Raw genomic sequence first — 18,434 nt, 5'->3', positions numbered from 1 at the left:
CCAAAACCAAATTCAGTCAAGACCCCGTTCTCTCACTCAGCTGCCCATGCAAACACGGCACAGAACAAAATTCTCATGTTTAGAGAAAGTTCCGCATTTTAGAAAAATATGCTTTTTGCAGTCCAGACTTAGATAAAAAGCTTGACAGCACCAAGTGCTTGGTTCAGCAGTTTCACCATCAAAGTACAGATATTAAAAAGTGCAGTTTCGATTGTGTTTGTTAGTATCAAGAGGATCACCAACCATGATTTTCTCATATCAAATCATGTCCTGGCATGACATTTTAAGTGCTGCACTCTTTCTACGGTTTCTGCTGATGTATAATAGTATAAATACGATGTATATATAGTCCCAAAAAACTTTTAACACTAAATTTAGACATTCCCTTTTGCACAAAGTATTTAGTCATGATTAAAATAGACATATTACAGAAACAGTACATTGATTAATTAACTTATTAATTATGATTTCTGTCTGCTTCAAACCCTGTTATTCCTTGGTAACAGATAAAAGCCATCTTGGCTAGCCTGTCCAACAGAGAGAAATCCTTACATGATTTTCAGTTTTAAGCATTTATGCTGTACACAATAGAGATGGAAAGGTTCTAATTTGCAGTTTTGGAGACACAGGCTCAGATGGAGACACACATACACGGGGGAATTCCTCAATGTTTCAACCACAGCCCTCAAGTCTAACACTCAGAACACTAAGACATGAAGAGTCACACTGTTTATAGCAGCAGGAGGGGGTTCCTGTTTTATTTCAGCAGCACGAATGCCCTTGCAGCACCCGCTGGCATTCCTGTAAGCTGACGCTGCTTTGGAAGAGCCTCAACTGCAGAAGTGAAAGTAAAGATGCAGATAATACATCAGAAACAGGAAGTAGGTTTGAGGGTAAAAATACTGCTTCAGTAGGATTTTTTTTCCCCCTTTTTTGTTGAACTTCCATATTTATCAGTTTTTACATGTTACAAAACAAGAAAAACAAAATGCGGCCAAAGAAAATGTGGCTTTTCACAGACATGACCAAATGAACACTAAAGAATCTGAACTTTACTGAGTAAACTGATGTGTTTAATGACAGAAAAATTGCCGTACAACTTCAGTGACATGGACATTAGATAAGTTACTAGAAGCTAGATGAAAACATTTAAAATTCACAATGTGATGTTAATCCAACAAATTGCACAATCACAACCAAACCAGACAGATACTGTCTTGCACCATCCTTTGAGATTTGTAGATAACAGAAGGCTTTTTAGAAGGCATGAGATCATGTGCTGTAGTAACATTTGTCACCTAGGCACTGTGTACTAAGACAAGGCAACAAAAATGTGAAACCCATTTAGGTTTGATGGATGCTCTTGATGTATGCAGACAGATTGTACTACATTACAATAAGTGATGCATACAACCTTAGACTGAAAAAACAAACTCTTTGTTACATCAATTAGCAAAGATTCAAGAACAACATGCACATTTTCTATTTGACTCAAGTTGCAACAGGAACTTCGACTATCATCTGTGGAGCAAAGGCTTCAATGTTTTAGAGAAGTGAGGTTAATTAACATGCAGGAAGTCATTCAAGTACATAAACACCACACCACTATATACATTTGAACAAAGTATTGATCTGTGTACAAGAATCTGTCCATTAAAATACGTACATGTATAAATTACATTGCTTATAACAGTTCAAAGCGTCCTGTTAACTGGCATCTTATGTCAGAGTTGCATTGACAGTGCATTTGTTTAATCCACAGATTAACTAATTAAGGTGAGATCATTCAGTGAGTCACAAATGCTGAGGTACCAACGGTGCATTTAAAGCTCCACACGCACACAAACACACCTGTGAGACGTTCCGTTACCATAATTGTTAATCCCTGGTTTTACCTGCATTTAAGTATGTTTTCACACTTTTTCATCTGTTAAATTCACTTTTACTTTACATTGATTCAAACACCAGCTAAAATGAATCTAATTAACTTAGGTTCACAAATGCACCACGATTAATAATCAAGATCACAGAATGTGTCAGCACAATAAGTTTCAGATTGTAATACCCACATTCCTAAAAACTAAAGTATCATTTAGCCCTAAGTGGTACTTAATGCATGAATCGTGCAGAGGGGGGTGAACTGTTCAAGATGTAGAGAGGCTGTCCAATAATCCCAGAATTGGTGCTTCAATTGCCAAGTTGCTCCAGATGGACTGATTGGGAATCTTACATGGTAGCTCAATGCCATCTGTGTGAAAGGCAAATTGTTAAAATGTTTCTACACTTTTGCTACGTAAATGCCGCCATTTTACCACTTATGATGGAGTAATGACACGCCTGGACATCTGGATAGAGATGCAGAAGAATGAAAAATAAAACAAAAAACAAACTGATAAGATGCAGGGAAACTTAGGTTTAAAAACCCAGAGCGTGAGGAGCCACCACTCCTCCGTTCTCCACCATGGCTGTAGAGATGGCCCGCAGATTTTTAAAGAGCTGCCTGGACTCACTGGAGCGCAAAGTCTTGATGTCACGCAGGACCCTTTCATAAGCCTGAGGGGTAAAGGGAGCATAAAAATCAGGATGCTTCAACGGCAAAAAGTGTTTTTCTAAATTAATCGCAATTTCAAAACCAAATAATGAATTGCCTCTACTCATATTTGCTGTCTGCCGCTCTGCAGCTTGGATTAGCCTTCTATTTTATACTAGAGATCTTTTTTGTCCAGAAATTAAAATCACATAATTTAATGTAGGTGACATTATACTGTCACCCCAAAAGACAACAGAGGCATAACAAAGTCAACTTTCCATTGTGGATTCTAGATACAGATGTAGATATTCTACATTCAATGAGAGCTGCACACTGTCCAGTAATCTGTAATCAACTGGTGTAGGACCCATCTTCATATATAATGCCTAAACTGGTTGCACACAGTGCGTGTTCTTACCTCCAAACACCAGGTCTCACACAGCATCTTCTCATGCTGAGCTGCAGCGTGGCCCTGACTCAGGGATCGAGAAGCCCTGCAGATGAGAGGAAAGAGAACTAAGAAAGAAGAAATGTCGCTTCAGGCTGTGTAGGAGTTTGTATGTGGAAGAAACGCAGTCAATAGAGAAAATGAGTGGGAGTTTACAGCCAGAAATGGGGAGACACAGTGTGAAACCAGAGTGGTTTGTAAGACGTTTATCATCTGTCTGCATGCCCGTGTACCTGGACAGAACCACCACCATGGCATAGATGTCAATGGCACAGTCTGCGACTCTCTTCAGGACAAACTGTTCATCTGAAAAAGAAAACTGAAAGATGAGTTGTTTTCTCCAGAAATCTTCACAGTATCAAAAAGCAGGCAAATTTAATGCCTCCTCACCATTTGCAATAAAACAGCACGTTTGATTCAATTTCTGATATTTGCATGGCCGTAGACTAGTCATTTCATTTATTTTCTCATATTTAAACCTCAAAAAAAAAAAAAAAAAAAAAAAAAAAAAAGTCTGAAATGACTACCTCTAGCAGAAACACCATCTACCAGTCAGGGGGTTTCTCTACAGTTCATTTTTTGACACCCACAAGATTTGCCATCAACTGCCCCCACACAGACACGCACACACTTACCAATGATCTTCTTGCCATGTTTAACAAGCAGTTCCTCAATGACTTCTCCGAACTGTTCGATTGCTTTAACAGTCTAATGAGCAGGGAAGAAAAAAAAGATTGCATAAAGACTAAAATGTAAATCTGGAATTAAGGTAACAATGCAGAAAAATCCTAGAAAAGGTTTGTGCTGTCACCCAGACAATCAGTCCACCCTGATCCCTAAAATGGAAACTGTCACATACCATTTCACCGCTCTGTGCCAGTTCAGGATGAACGACTCCCTGCAGAGTGAGACCAGTGCTCAGACCTACCTTCCTACAGAGACAGAAGAAGACAGTTGTATCAACAAGGCTGGAAAGGTACAAATACATTTACATTTGACTTTACAAACAGGAACATCAGGTCTTTAAATGAGAACACATTTTATTTCCTCAGCAGCACATTAAGTTTAGATATAAGTTTAGATAAACCTTGCTGTAGAAGAAACATTGAATGTAAGCATCGGCACACGTCATTTATGAACTTGTGATCAATTTGCATTCATCCAACTGGAAACAACCGCAGACACTAACAAGATGTGCCTCCACTTCAAACTGATCTTGTCTGAGAGCATTCACTCAACTGCTCTAACAAGTTTTTAATCACATTAAAGTAGGGAGGCAAGGAAATTGTAATTCTGTGGCAGCTGTGTGTGTTGGCAAAGCACAAATGTAAGTAAACAATCTTTAACCAAACATTACAGTTCACAGAAGGAGGAACTGAACATAAAACACACCTAAAATCTGGAAATGCAGGGAATCTATTAACAAATAAACCGTTTCTGCTCAGGTGTAAAACGAAGGATGAAACCGACACTAAAAATAAACTCCATCTGTCATACAGTGTGCAATGCAAGGGAAGTCCCCATCTCCCACAGCCAGCGATAGTTTAGCTCTTCCCATCCCACAGACAGGAGTGAGTGTGTGTTGCAACCTTTTGGCTCTCTTAGAGATTTCGCCTGCAAGCACCCCAGCATTTCCCAGTGGGTTCTTCAGGGCCTTCTGCAAACTCCTTAACTGGTTACCGGCATTCTGCAGGAAGCACAGAGGGACATGTGAGACATCAGTGATGATAGCAACTGCTTAATGGCCCTGCACAACTTTCTTAATAAGCTTAATTCAACAAGTGAAGGCATCTATCTATTGTTGACAGAATACCCTAGGAGTCCGATGCCAGTACTAATACAATATAATGTCACAAAGCTAAAACATGAGGAAAAGTAAATGACAACTATGGCTTTTGATAAATCCTGCTGGAAAACTTGAAAGTGTGCTCACAGTTTGCAGACTTTTGCCAAGGACGTATTTTTTAGCCAGTTTTAATACACCACTTAAGCATCCATCCAGGCTAGTCCAGGGTGTGAGATTCAAAACCCTGAACAACATTAACAAAATTTGCAGCAAGACATAATTTGTTTAGTAAGACTTAAAATCACCTCCTTGGCAGAAGTGTCCACGTTACTAATCCCATTTTCTAGTGATAGAAATAACTATGAACAAAAATGTACGTTCAATGATTACTAAGCATAGTACAATGTAGTTTATTATAGTCATCTGATTCCTTTAATATTAGCAAGCCCTTACACTTATACATGTTCATTCCATTCTACAGAAAACTGAGACTTGTTTTCCCAATAGCTACCTAATCCAAATACTTGAGGCCCTGTTCAAAAAATGTTAAGTTTATAAGCTTAAGCGTCAAGTTATTTATAAGAATCACAAAATAAAATGGGGAAATGCAACTCATGTAACCAAGATCTTAGAGTCAAGAAGAATCCCTGCTGGATATTCTGGAGCTATTGAGAAACTTAGGACTCGAGGATGTACAGTGGTGATAGGGGGTGAACTGTTTTGACTCTCATACAAACTTTGTTCCAAAGCTCCAGACAAACACCAGCTACAGCAAGCCTGTTTAATCAGCAAGCTACTTACCAAATGAATGTTCAATTTCAACAAAAAAATAAACAAAAAATAAAAATAAAATAAACTGCTGTTGTTGGGGATGTCTGCCACTATATTAATTTAACTGCAGGATCAGTACTAACTAAAAATCAAAAGCTGCTGCTTAATGTTAAAGAAGGCTGCTATTGTCTAATGTTAGGGTTCTGTATATAGCAAATCAATTTTGGTATCTTGCCAAAGTGTTGGATCTCAAAGTCCCTCAAATAATATTTCACATCCACACACACATACATTCTATTATATCACACTCGCCAGCTTGGTGCTCCCTGAAGTATATTTGCTTTGCACTCGTACAATTGCAGTCATGCGTCGCATTCACAATGAAAGATGCCTGCAAGGCACATAAGGGGAAAAGAAAAAGGCATAGCTGAATTCTGCAGGCAGGCAGCGAAACAAGAGTGCTGATCATAGATAATCTGTGTTGCTTTTGCACAACATTCATCCTTTTCTTGTAAAAGCAGGGTATTGCGATGCCACTTTAGTATCGTAATACTTGAGTCACGAACACACTATGCCCAACAATTTGTTTTATTTCCCAAGAGAGAAGCCTATGCTCCTGTTCCCCCTCTGTGGTTTTTCACTAGCTTAAAGTGTGTAAGACTGAACCGGTCAGGATTCAGCTGAATCTGAATGACAGCTGGTGAATCATTTGATCCCTGCCAATTAAACACAGTCCTGACGCGACAGACTCTTCTACCCAAATCAAAGGTTAACCGACTTTCATCACATTCAAGGTACTTGCTTTCAGGGGTACCTGGTTGTGTGGTTTTCTGCCCATATATTTACAGCACATGAACTTTTCTTTTCAGTTGAATAAAAAAGTAAAGTTATAGTATGTGCAACTTCTTGCACCATTTAATTTCTACATCCTCAAGATTAGGCCCTTACAAAATTAGTAGAGAATGACAGGGATACTGCTGCCATACCCAGTTTTACGACTGATAACATGAGGTTAAGTGAATGAGGCAGTTGTTTCTTTAGCGCTTCTTTGTAAACCTACAAGTGCAGCACCATCTAAACTCACATCAGTATTGTTGGAGTTTCAGATAGCAAGCATAAATCACTTCCTGTCTACAGAACAGTAATTTTGATCTGTACTTTCCAAATATACACACACAGCTCACTACACCTTGGGCTGCGAAAAAAAAAAAAAAAAAAAAAAAACACACACACTACAACAAAAAGGCACTGAATGTTACCTGGAAGCCGTTTAGGGCTACAAAGAGCCTCAGGATGTCATTGGTGCCTTCAAAGATTCGGAAAATTCTCAAATCCCTCATCACTCTCTCCAGTCCAGCATCCTGTGAAAATAAAGAAAGATTACCTTTCAGTCGGTACGAATCTGCAATATATAACCTAGAATTTACTATCAAAACTGAACTGAATGCAACTTAAGTGAATTTCTCTTCAGAAATTTCTTGAGTTGTGTATATATTCTGGTAAAGCTGCTGCATTCACACTTTGAGCAAAGTACATTAGGCAATGATCTTAGCTTCTCACAAGTTAAAGTAAGTTAGTGACAACACCAGCTGCAAAGATAAGTAGAGAGAGTAACTACTACTTTCTTTCATTAATTAAATATGCACGTTTGTATTTCAGGCAACTCAGATCATGTTATCTATCTGGAGGAACAAAAATAAAAATGCTTGACACTATTCTGACTTTACTTTAGACAAACAAAACTGAGTCAAAATGCACACTGAGCAGAAATAATCAAATCCTGTTTCCTCCATTTATTCTAGACCGCTCTTACCTCAGAACTAATTTCACAATGGACTGGACCGCAAAGTTACAGAAACAGTTGCACCATTTTTCAATACAACAGGATTAGTGTCTTTCTAAAAGACACTTTTGATGTGTGACAGGAGCAGCCAAGAATCAATCCCAAACCTTCAGATTTACAGATGACTACTCCACTTCCTGGGCCACAGTCAACCCATATTCAGATTGTTAACTGTTGTGTTGTTAAGCTAAATTACATTAAATGGTGCAGGAGTACAACACTTGCAGAGACCAATGTGAAACAGGTTTGTGACCTCTGCACTTAGCAGCGTTGTTTCAAGATGAGGAATAGTTTCCACTGTATTGACAACCTGGTAAAGTAGAACGTCTGTTCGAGAGGTTCCCTGATGTATTATCTGGTTTATTTTAAGCAGAGAGACATTATTATTTATGCTGCTTCACTTCCATTTCTTCAGCCCACTCGCTCTGCTCTATTTTTGTGCTCTTGGTTTTTTTTTTTTTTTTTTTTTTTTTTTTTTTATCTGTACTGTGGTTTTTCTGAGCATGAACTCCTTGCATGTAGCAACTATTTGACTGTATACCACATTGTAAACATGCTATGTAAGCTGCTATAAGCTCTGAGTCAAAAAAGCAGTTTCTCTGTTGCAGTGACAAACAAGTCCTACTACTCGCAGATTAGATCATCACCAAATACAATAAAATAAAAGATTGCATATATTGTATCAACAAGATGCTAAATAAATATGGTTAACTCAAGTTACCAAAAAGGAAGAACTGGCACTGTGCTCAGATAATGTCTCATTGCAGAATACACAAATGAAGCGATGCATTAAAGCAGGAAAAGCAATCAATACATAAGTACCAGGAATTAAGGAGTGTCTGGAAGTAACCTGGGAAGTGTACCTCCACTGCTATTTGAGTTTCCACCACAAGTAAAGAAGCAAACAAAAATAAATAAAATAAGACAGAAATAAAAGAAATTACAAATTAAATGACCACTGTTTGAGACACGATTTACAGCAACCAGTGAGGCACCAATGTTTTCAGCAGTTACCCAAAATTTCAAAAGATGATGAACAGTCTTATTGTATCAACGATCAGAGTTAAGTTTGGCTTCTCGTTTCATCCGAGTACTTTTCATGCTTGATTGTTTCTCACCAGTGACTTTAAAGTCAATAATATGCTAGTCAAGTCTAAGCATTGTACACAAGTTGTATCAACTTAAAAAAAAATGTGTTTGAGATCAGCGACTACATCCCAGGAACTATTTGCAGCCCAGTTTTTGTGTTAAAAGTTAAAAGTGCTATAAAAGTCCTATAAAAGAGTGGGGTCTGGGGTCCAACAAACAAAGTTTATTTTTACCCTTTCCAATTATTTGCAATGCAGAGTTGGAAAGGTTATATCATAAATGTTTACTAGCCTCTTCCCTATCTGTACATGTGTACTGCAGCACATCTTAGCTTCTTGTTGCCACCTGGAGTTCAGGGTGTGGTGTGGCACTGCTGGCAAAACTACAGAGCTTCAACAACATTTGCATGCATCAGAACACAAAATATGTTATCATTTACAGAAAAATAGCTTTGTAGTGCTACTACAGCTTTAAATGACAGAACCCTTAATTTTTAAAAATAGCTACAGAGATTCTGTGAAAGTTCCTTTTTGCAAAAATATTTTGACCACCAAACTATTTAAAAGAAAGTTTAAATGTGCGTCTGTTTAAATTTCGTGATTTATTGGATTAAGTGCTACAAATTTGTACACCCCCCCCCCCCACCCACACACATGCAAAATTCCTTTTTTATACTGTGAAATAGTTGCTTTAACAACCTGCTGCATTTTGTTGCAACAGGCTATTTGTCAATTTTATATTTTTTTGAAATTAAAATTTCTAGCAGGTGAAAAGTCAAACTGTTGTTGAATTTGCAGCTTTTCATTTGTATGTTACAGGATGTGACTGAACACTCACCTTCATGAAACCCATGCCACCCATAACCTGAATGCACTCGTCAGTCACGGTCCATGCAGCTTCCTGCCAGAATATTAAAAACAAACAAAAAGTAGAAAAAAACAAATACACAACTGTCTCAATTCTGTAAACTATTTTCAAGACATACTTCCTTTAACTGTCTGCACCTTACTTTTCCACAGAATAAGGAACAAATATTATGAAACAGATGCTGTACCTTGCAAGAAAGATGCAAAAAAAGTGATGGCAGAAAAGGCAGTTAAAACAGTTACCCTGACATCATGGGCACTTTTCACTCTTCTAGTTAGATGTTAAACAAAATGTTAATTCTGTTAACTTCTTACAGAGGCAAAGATCTTGCTGATCGCAGCTTCAATCTGGAATTCTGTTGCTCCACTGTCCATGTTGCCACTGATCATATAGGCCATTGACTGCAAAAAAAATAATTAAGAATTAATAAGAGAAAAAACAGCTTGGCTAACTAACTTAAAACTGCTGGTTTGGCAGGATACCAACATAAATCTACACTGAAACACTTAAGTGCTAAAAGATACAGACCGTACTTTCAATAGCGTGTAACTGGGACATTTTGATCGATCTCATTGTCAAAGGAGCTAAGGGAAAAGTGAATCACACTGGACCACAGACCTCTGTTACATATTGCAGCAAGGCCATGCGAGCAATCTTCTCCTGAATGACGCCGTAGTTGTGGATCTTGTTCCCAAACTGGGTTCTGTTGGCTGCGTGATCGACCTGAGAAAAGAAAAGAAAAATGGGCGAAATATTACTGACTATTTATGGTCACTACCAATTCCATAGATGCATACTGTATAACACAAACTTTAAATTCTCAAATTTTTTATGGAGGAACCAAACACATTGTAGCCTTTTTTTCCCCCCCTCCTCCTTTCGGCTTATCCCGTGAGTTCAGGGTCGCCACAGCGGATCATTGTCCACATTTTGACCCTGAGGTCAGTGGAAGACTGCCCAAAAAGGGGAAGCTTAGTTGGGTAGTCACACAGCAAAATAATGGGTAAGATCAATGTATATTTAAGTCTGGTGGCATTGAGGAAGCAGCTCAGTATGACCACACAGGCATTGTGGTGAAAATGTCTGAACTGAAATAAAAGCTTTTAACTTTTAAAACCTCAATTTGTTGAAAACAAATTAAAATCACTGAACATGTCCAATTCATAGCCCCATGTTAAGAAAGCAATCCCATGGAAAAGGTCATCACTATCGCTAAGAACAGAAATTTTGTCTCAGATACAGATTATTCTCCCTATAGCTAATAAAAGGCCAAAGACAGGGATTTTCCCCATTTCATCTATTTTCTCTTCTATGGAAGTCAAAATTAATACGATCTCCCTGGATGGAAATTCCATCAGTACTGCAAGACATCACACTTCAGAATTGATATGCTGAACTAGGTGTGGGGACAAAAAGAGTAGACCAATAAAACAAGAATGCATGTGTAGTAGAGACGCACATTTAAGCTTTAACACAACAATCTCACTCTTGCACAACAGACAGTGTCATGTTTGAATTAGAGGAGAGATCTACTGTATCAACACCACATGCTTGTTAATACAGTTTGATATGTACCAACAACTGACAGAATTGTGTTAGACCACAAAAAAAAAAAAGGAGGCAGATGTGAACTTTGGTTAACTATTAGAGAGAATTTTATTGTTAACAATTAAAACACTCTGAATGGCTTCCTAGAGAGTTTGTGTGAAAATATACACCATTATCCTTGTTAATAAATATCATTCCCTCAAACTGGCTTTAACCAGTGCCTCTGAGTGTGCTTGTCCAGAATACCTTACAAATGGCTGTATTGTAAAGAAGAATCTCTACCTCAATGTCACTCTCCACTGTTTTAATATATACACACTAGAAGCTTTAGAATTATGAGCAAATGACAAAAAAGATCCGATTTTAGTAATGGTCATTTTACCTTTTTGTGAAGGCAACAAGTAAAGCATAAAGAGGGAAAAATATTGCTTATCAAGTTTTAGAGAAGAGTGTAACCACACATCTGGGTAACAAAGAAAATGACTCAGTTTCCCAGAAACGTGCAGCGCTGGTTTTTAGTAATTTGTCAGGCCTACTCTTTTTTATTTATTTTATTTTTTTTTTTAATGCTGAGCGGGCCAGGTGGCTCCGTGTTGGGATGCGCAAGGCAGGATGTTTCGAATCCCACCCCAACAGGTGGTGTTGGGGTGGGATGTGGGGTGTGGCCCCAGCCAGTCACCAAGGGTGACCTTGGTGACTGGCCCGAGCCCGGGAAAAACAAAATAGATAAATAAAGAAATAAATAAAAGAAATTGGGAGGATGGGGCACGAAGGGCATCCGGCATAAAATCACATGCCAAATTAATGTGCAGCACACGTTCCACTGTGGAGACTTTCTTTGATCTTTTACTTTTATTTTTATGCTGATTTGCAAAATTCTAGTGCTTATCTAGTGATATAATTGGCAGATTAACCACAGAAAAGGAGGGGGAAAAAGTGACAACTTAATGGTTTCAGGTTTTCTAAATTGAGAATTTCCTGATTGCCGTTCCACTTTATTGTAAACTACATATTCTATGTAATTGTAATTAGTCAGCCCAAAGCTCGGGGAAAACGTGATTGGTTTCTTTCACGTTTTTCATATATTAAACTGAAAGTGATTATTAGACACAATATATATGCATCAGTTTAGACAAATGGGATTGTTTTAAGTTCATATTATATACATATGCCCCCGGTGAGTGTTGCCCAGCTGCATTGCAGCTCCCCCATTGGTGTGTGTGTGTATGACTGAGTGTAAATGGGTGAATAAGAAGTAGTGTAAAGCACGTTGAGTGCCAATAGGTAGTGCAAGTGCATGACCTTTTATCATATACAAACATACATACATACAAACAACTGTTTTCTAAAGAGTGATAATTGTACAACAAGGGGCACATTTCACATGTTGAACCATCTCATGATGCAAGTGTTCAACAGGTTGAGTCACATTTCTCATTGCACAATATTCATTACATCCCTTGATATATTAACCCACCACCTGTTCTGTATAAATACATTACAATCTGATTACAAGTTTATATTTAAGACAGTTGTCTATTACAAATTTGGCTGTTGTTTGAGAAAAACAACAGAGACAACTAGACAAATTTTAAACACCTGTAAGCGTCAGCAGGAAGTTGCATAGCAGCAAGAAGCACCATGAACTACAAAAGGGGGAATTTCCCACAAAACCCACAGGAGGAAATATAGAATAAAGGGGGCGTAGCACATGCAGACCAGATAAGAACAATGCAGATGGCACAGAAAGCTGTTAGTGTAGATTTTCTAACTGACAAAGCGTAGAGCAGTCCCTCTGCTGTTACACTTTCCTTCCTTTCAACATTTGCAGTGCTAGTACTCACAGCTTTGGCGATGGCTCCTTTCATGGTGCCAGAAAGTGCTGCCGCCATGCCAAATCTCCCGTTATTCAGGATGTTCATAGCCACCTTAAAACCTCCACCAACTTCACCGAGCACACATTCGGCTGGAACTCGGACATTGTCGAAATAGACCTCAGCTGTGTTGGATGCCTTGATTCCCATTTTCTTCTCTGGAGGACCACTGCAAGTAAGATGACAAAATAAGAGACAGTTAGGGAGTACGAAAACACACACACACACACACACACACCTTAAGCACTAAATCATAGCTTCAAAAATTAGCAGAATTAGTAATAAACGAAATGAAATAAAAAAAAATATGCTCACTGTGTCACTCCACCAAAACTCCTTTCCACAATGAAGGCTGTGATCTTGTCCTTCATTTCTCCAGTCTTGGGATCCTTCATGGGTGTTTTCGCAAATACTGTGAAGATCTCAGCCAAGCCCCCATTGCTGACAGGACAAAACAGGTTATCAGATAAGCAAAACACATGTGTGAAAGAGGCTTAAATGTCCTCACCTGATCCAGATCTTGCTTCCATTCAGGGTGTAGTATTTCCCACAGGGGGAAAGAACAGCGGTGGTCCTAATGGAGGCAGCATCAGAGCCACTAGCTGGTTCAGTCAAGCTGAAGGCAGCTATATGTTCTCCTGGAAGGACACACAGACACACCCCCCAACAGCATGTCAACCATAAATACAAGGATGCAGGAGTAGATCAAAAAACTAAAATGTATTCAAATTTATTTTATTTTAAAAGGTCTTCTAAAAGCAGATTTCCTGATTGTTTTTATTGCTCTCAGCAAACTGAGACTGGCCCTCCAGTTCTACTGACTTGCAAATGTAAAGTACAAGCTAAATTTAACACACTTTGTACATTAAGGAAATGATATGGTTTCATTATATTACTATACCTTTCCTTTTATACACTACCAACATTTTTGTTGGTTATGATATTAATCATCTGTAACAGCTGAAGGTGCATTAACTTACTTAGTAGTTCAAGTTAAGGCGATGCAAACCTTTTCACTCAACTGTACATTACATTTTATTTTTTTTAAACACATTTTTACCTGTGGCAAGTTTTGGCAAGTACTTCTCCTTCTGTGCTTGATTCCCAAAAAGTAAAATGCCCTTGAAGCCAATGGACTGGTGAGCCCCCAGAGTGATTCCAACGCCCAGGTCATGACCTCCTACAATCTCAACCAGCCGTGCATACTGTGGGATGGATCGATGTCAATACATTAGACTCTTTGCACATTTGCTCAAAATTCATATGTACTTGCCTAAGATGTGCATACAAATTACATTTACACATACCTGTGTGTTTGAGAGGCCAAGGCCACTCAAGTCAGCTGGCACCTGCAGGCCAAAGGCACCCATCTCTTTCAGACCTTGCATGGTGTGATCTTCCACCTTCTCCAAAGCATCATTCTTGGCAGGATCATTGACCTCCTGTTCACAGAAAGCAGAAACATTAAGAGTGAAGGATGAGTTTGATGGATGTAAAAAGACAAAATTCACTAAGGATGCACATTACCTCAAAGAATTTGCTGACAGGCCCCACAAGCTCTCGAAGAAACTGCTCCTGGTCCTGATTCAAGACTACAGCACAGAAAAGTGATTACACTGCAACTTTATTTCTTTTCTACCAAGATTTTCAATTTTTGTATTGTAAGGTATATTTAGGGTTTTTTTATTTTTAAAAAAACTCTGGTTTACCTGAGGGGAATGGAAACACTTGGGGAGTCATGATCTGCCCCTTGAAAATGTTTACAGCAAATGATTTCGATTCCTGGAGAAGTTGAAAGCAGCCACAGTAAAGTTACTGCTATCATAAACACAGTATACATATTTTGTTAAAGCTACTCTACCAAGCTTTTATTCAAACACTTGTTTAAAAAAAAAAAAAGTATGCATCTTTAAGGTCTAACAAATTGGTTGAAAGAATTTTACAATGACGTTTACAGCATGCCCTCATCTTCGTTCCTGCTTTTCTGCATTTTAGGTATATTGCTGCCCCCTGTCGGTCAGCGGATTTATTTGAATCCATCACTAACATTTAATTCACAATCATGCACATCCAAACAAAACAGCGACTCAATCGTAAAAACTCTTTCCCACAGTGCTATAAGAGGACTGAAAACCACTTCTATTGTAAGCTATATTGAGTAGATTGATACTGTTGACATGTACTGAGGCAAACTAACTTCTCTGAGCTTAAAAGGACAAAATTATAATATATTAATTTACATACAACAGCAACTGTCTTCTTTTCCACTTTACTGGCAGCATCAGTGCCAACTGCTGCTGGCTTCTCCAGCACCGCCTAAAGAGAATAACAAACATTACAATAAATTGTAAACATGTTAAAAAATATTTTAATCCATAATGAAAATGTTAAAATTCAGTGTGTTTAAATGGAATTAAGTAACCAGGTTACAGTTGGCGGTTTTGGAAAAGTCTATTTCTGAACTGTCATTTAAATTGGAAAGCTGGCTTCCAAAATGAGGGTAGTGGATAAAGGAAACCCGATTTCCATAGGTAGATTTATGTCAGAACACTGTACATGCGTAACCAGGTTTCTAATCTGCTTTCTCTGACCGTGCATGTGTGTACCAAAACGCTACAGACAAGAACACACAGCTAAGTGAAAGAATGAGTGAAAGGAGAGATCATTAACTGGCGATGCTGCATGGTTTTTAAAACAAAGTCTGCCTAAAGTACAAAAAAAAAAAAAAAAAAAAAGGGCCTCGTGGAGTCTAAATACTTAAATAATTCCCCACGTATTTTAAATTCAGACAGTTACTGATGTGGATCAGCTGTGTGTGTGTGCGTCCTTTTTCCCTCCCCCTGCTGTGTCACTCTATAGCGACAGGAACACACACTGTCACCATACAGTTAAACTCTGTGAGCTAGACTTCGGAATTAGAGGTAGAGGAGAAATCATGTTATTCTTTTGCTGCATGTATACACAGATTTCCAGTAACAAGGTTTCCTAAGTGCATGTAAACATAGTTCGCAGAATAAAGATTTAGTTTTCTTTGGTTACTTTAATCCATGTAAATGCAAGTCAGTTTTTTTTTTGTACAAAACACCCAATGCCTAAATAAATACAAATATTGAAAAATGTCAGGCTTTGAAAGCTCAACATACATGAGGGCAGAAAATTGCACTCAAAGGAGCAAACAAAGGCAGTGTGCTGTTTACTGTTGATACCAAGAAGGTTGCAATTATCAGCTGTAAGAGAGAAAAAAATTATTTTTACTGTTTAATTTGCTGAACTGGGATTGGTAATAAAGGTGAATGATTGGACATCATGGGGCAGTTGTATAGCTTTGCCAATAAACAGATAATCTGGTACCTAAGACTGACCCTATAATAGAGTTTATTGAAGAGCCAATATCTGAGCAAATAAATGTTATTAAATAAAACAACTTTGATCAAATTTTAAAATTTTAATTTTAATCAAAGTACTGAATATTAATGAGTCTATTTACTAGCAATTTACTTAAACCCCTTTTATTAAGATACATTTCTTTTTACAATTTCTTTTTCTTTCCAAATTCATGGCAAAATGTCCATGTATGTGCTGAGTACCTATACTGACATTTTAAGTTTGGAGGTCAGGGATGTTTAGACGCAATATTATTAAATGATAAATAAAGCAGACCAGAAAGCATCCATTATCCCACCTGCATGAGCACATGATGCCATATATGTTTGTAAAACAGAAAAAACTAATATATAAATTACATTACATTAAATATAAATTACATTGCTCACTTCATGAACAAACAGTGAAAGGTAATCACGGTCAAGGGCTCACTGAGCACTAGTGAAATTCCCAGTAAATGAAGGAAGAATATAAAAAGAATACAGACAGCAGTATTGGTAATGGGGAAGATTGGGAGGAGCATCAATAACAAAGAGCCACTTTCCAGTATTTATGCCAGTATAGATAAAACGCTATTAATAGCCATATCCCCTCCTCAGCCCTATGCTCAAAAAAAAGGAAAAAAAATGCTGGCCCTTGCAAATGAAATTTGGGTATTGCTCCTTCACGGCTCATATAAAACTTAACTCCTTTTTAAATTCTGTTAGAAATGTAATGTATTGTAATGTAAACAGTACCAACTCTTGTAGCGCTGCATATTGTATTGGTGGTGTTATTTTTATGAGTGAATCATGTGATCACTGAACTTTCCCCTACTTCCTGCGGGAGGGGGACGTCAACGTTAGGTCATCCGGCTAACCCATACGGCCAAACAAACAAAGTCCAAATTTTCATAAACACAGCGTGAACCAAATGTCAAAGAGAAAGAGAAATCTCATTTTGAACAATTTATTTATTATATTGTAAGCCAATGTTGTCGTACCTCTGCAGCTTGGCTTGCGTAGAGTCGAGAGTTTTGCACAGCAACTACAGCCCCGGCATGACGCTGACCTCTTTAGCCCGGACAAGAAATAATACATGGTTATAAATTGTTTGTCCAGCCTTAAAATGATAAATATCTTGAGGCGTTAACGTTACCTTAGGATGGCACCGCACAGTGCGGAGGACTGGCTCACTTTACGAAGCAGCATGATTTGATTTTAATCTGAAAAAACAAAATAAAATCAGGAAAACAGAATAAAAAGGTACCTAGCTAAAGTTAAATACCACCCAAACTAGTGGTCAAACATAGCACCTTCTGTAAAAGCTCGCGCTAACAGTCAAAGTAGCAGAAGCTAACAAGAAGGTGGTGTTAAGGGCGATGGTTTGTTTGGTAGCTTGGTCAGTTCTTTTTTTTTTTGCATTTGAAAACTCAGTTACCATATTTTTATTCCCGCTATGGAAAATCAAAAACGTATAGCTCAAACCTGTACAAGTTAAACTGCAACACATCCCCTGTTTACGAACACTTACCGACCGTGTCTGAAATGACCCAGCTGGCAGCGTCAAACCTGATTCTTCTTCTTCTTCTTCTTCTTCTTCTTGTTCATAGGCCGCGTTCACCGGATATTGTTTCACCGCGGTGCTTTCTGGGATATATAGTGTTTCGAGTAAGCCTAATAAACACAACCGCAGAAATGAATTAAAATCAATAGAAGAAAAGCAAATAAAAATATAAATGCAGTGGGAAAAAATAATAAAAATAATACAAACGAAAACAAAAATCACAAGAGCACCACATTGTTTGACAGATGTGGTGCTTGACATTGGCTGTACTTTTCTTTCTCCGCACTTTGCTCTTTTCAATCATTTAGATTTTTAACTCCCCCAGTTTAAGTATATTTAAGTATTTTTTCATGTACATGTAAATGTACAAAGTGCAGTAAAAGTACAATGTATTTCTCTGGAAGACAAATTAGTAATATAGAATCTAATATATTCATCTGTAGAAAATAGAAATATATTGTAGCTTTTTTTTTTTTTTTTTTGTCCTTTCCGCTTATCCCGTGAGTTCAGAGTCGCAAAAGCGGATCATCGTCCACATGTTGATTTGGCACAGTTTTTACGCTGGATGCCCTTCCTGACGCAACCCTACACAATTTCTACCGGGCTTGGCCCGACACTGCACAGCTGGGGGTGGGAATGGGCTGTTGGGGGTTCAGTGTCTTGCCCAGAAATATAATGTAGCACAATATTTAAATATTTTCAGTTAACCGCTGTTCTCCAATAATGGCCCCGGAGAGGCACGGTGTATA

At 38.1% G+C, this 18,434-nt stretch overlaps 1 protein-coding gene across 3 annotated transcripts; it reads right to left on the bottom strand.

The window, feature by feature from the left end:
- Positions 1–1,051: 1,051 nt before the first annotated feature.
- Positions 1,052–17,762, bottom strand: acadvl (acyl-CoA dehydrogenase very long chain). 3 transcript variants are annotated; one of them, XM_067522720.1, is made up of 21 exons: positions 17,653–17,762; positions 17,278–17,344; positions 17,123–17,192; positions 15,001–15,072; positions 14,466–14,538; positions 14,284–14,348; positions 14,064–14,198; positions 13,817–13,961; positions 13,265–13,394; positions 13,072–13,197; positions 12,727–12,925; positions 9,953–10,057; positions 9,649–9,735; positions 9,305–9,367; positions 6,795–6,896; positions 4,568–4,665; positions 3,838–3,910; positions 3,614–3,686; positions 3,212–3,284; positions 2,949–3,024; positions 1,052–2,553 (listed from the first exon to the last, which is right to left on the bottom strand). In XM_067522720.1, exons 2-21 carry the CDS (start codon positions 17,328–17,330, stop codon positions 2,416–2,418), a joined length of 1,956 nt encoding a protein of 651 aa, XP_067378821.1. In that variant the 5' UTR covers positions 17,331–17,344; positions 17,653–17,762; the 3' UTR covers positions 1,052–2,415. The 3 variants fall into 3 exon arrangements, with proteins under 3 accessions (XP_067378821.1, XP_067378823.1, XP_067378822.1); XM_067522722.1 differs by having other exon boundaries at positions 17,657–17,679; XM_067522721.1 differs by having other exon boundaries at positions 17,607–17,658.
- Positions 17,763–18,434: the final 672 nt, after the last annotated feature.

Source organism: Channa argus, chromosome 12 (assembly GCF_033026475.1).
Source record: "Channa argus isolate prfri chromosome 12, Channa argus male v1.0, whole genome shotgun sequence".
Taxonomy (NCBI): domain Eukaryota; kingdom Metazoa; phylum Chordata; class Actinopteri; order Anabantiformes; family Channidae; genus Channa; species Channa argus.
Note: the sequence above shows the minus strand (reverse complement) of the source record. Positions and strands in the feature narration are given on the sequence as shown.

Coding starts and splice junctions, on each gene's coding strand:
- acadvl (XM_067522720.1), bottom strand. CDS start 17,330: ATGCTGCTTCGTAAAGTGAGCCAGTCCTCCGCACTGTGCGGTGCCATC. Junction 6,897..9,304: donor GTGGCATGGGTTTCATGAAG/GTGAGTGTTCAG, acceptor TTATTTTCACAG/GATGCTGGACTGGAGAGAGT. Junction 2,554..2,948: donor GTGAGACCTGGTGTTTGGAG/GTAAGAACACGC, acceptor TTTACCCCTCAG/GCTTATGAAAGGGTCCTGCG.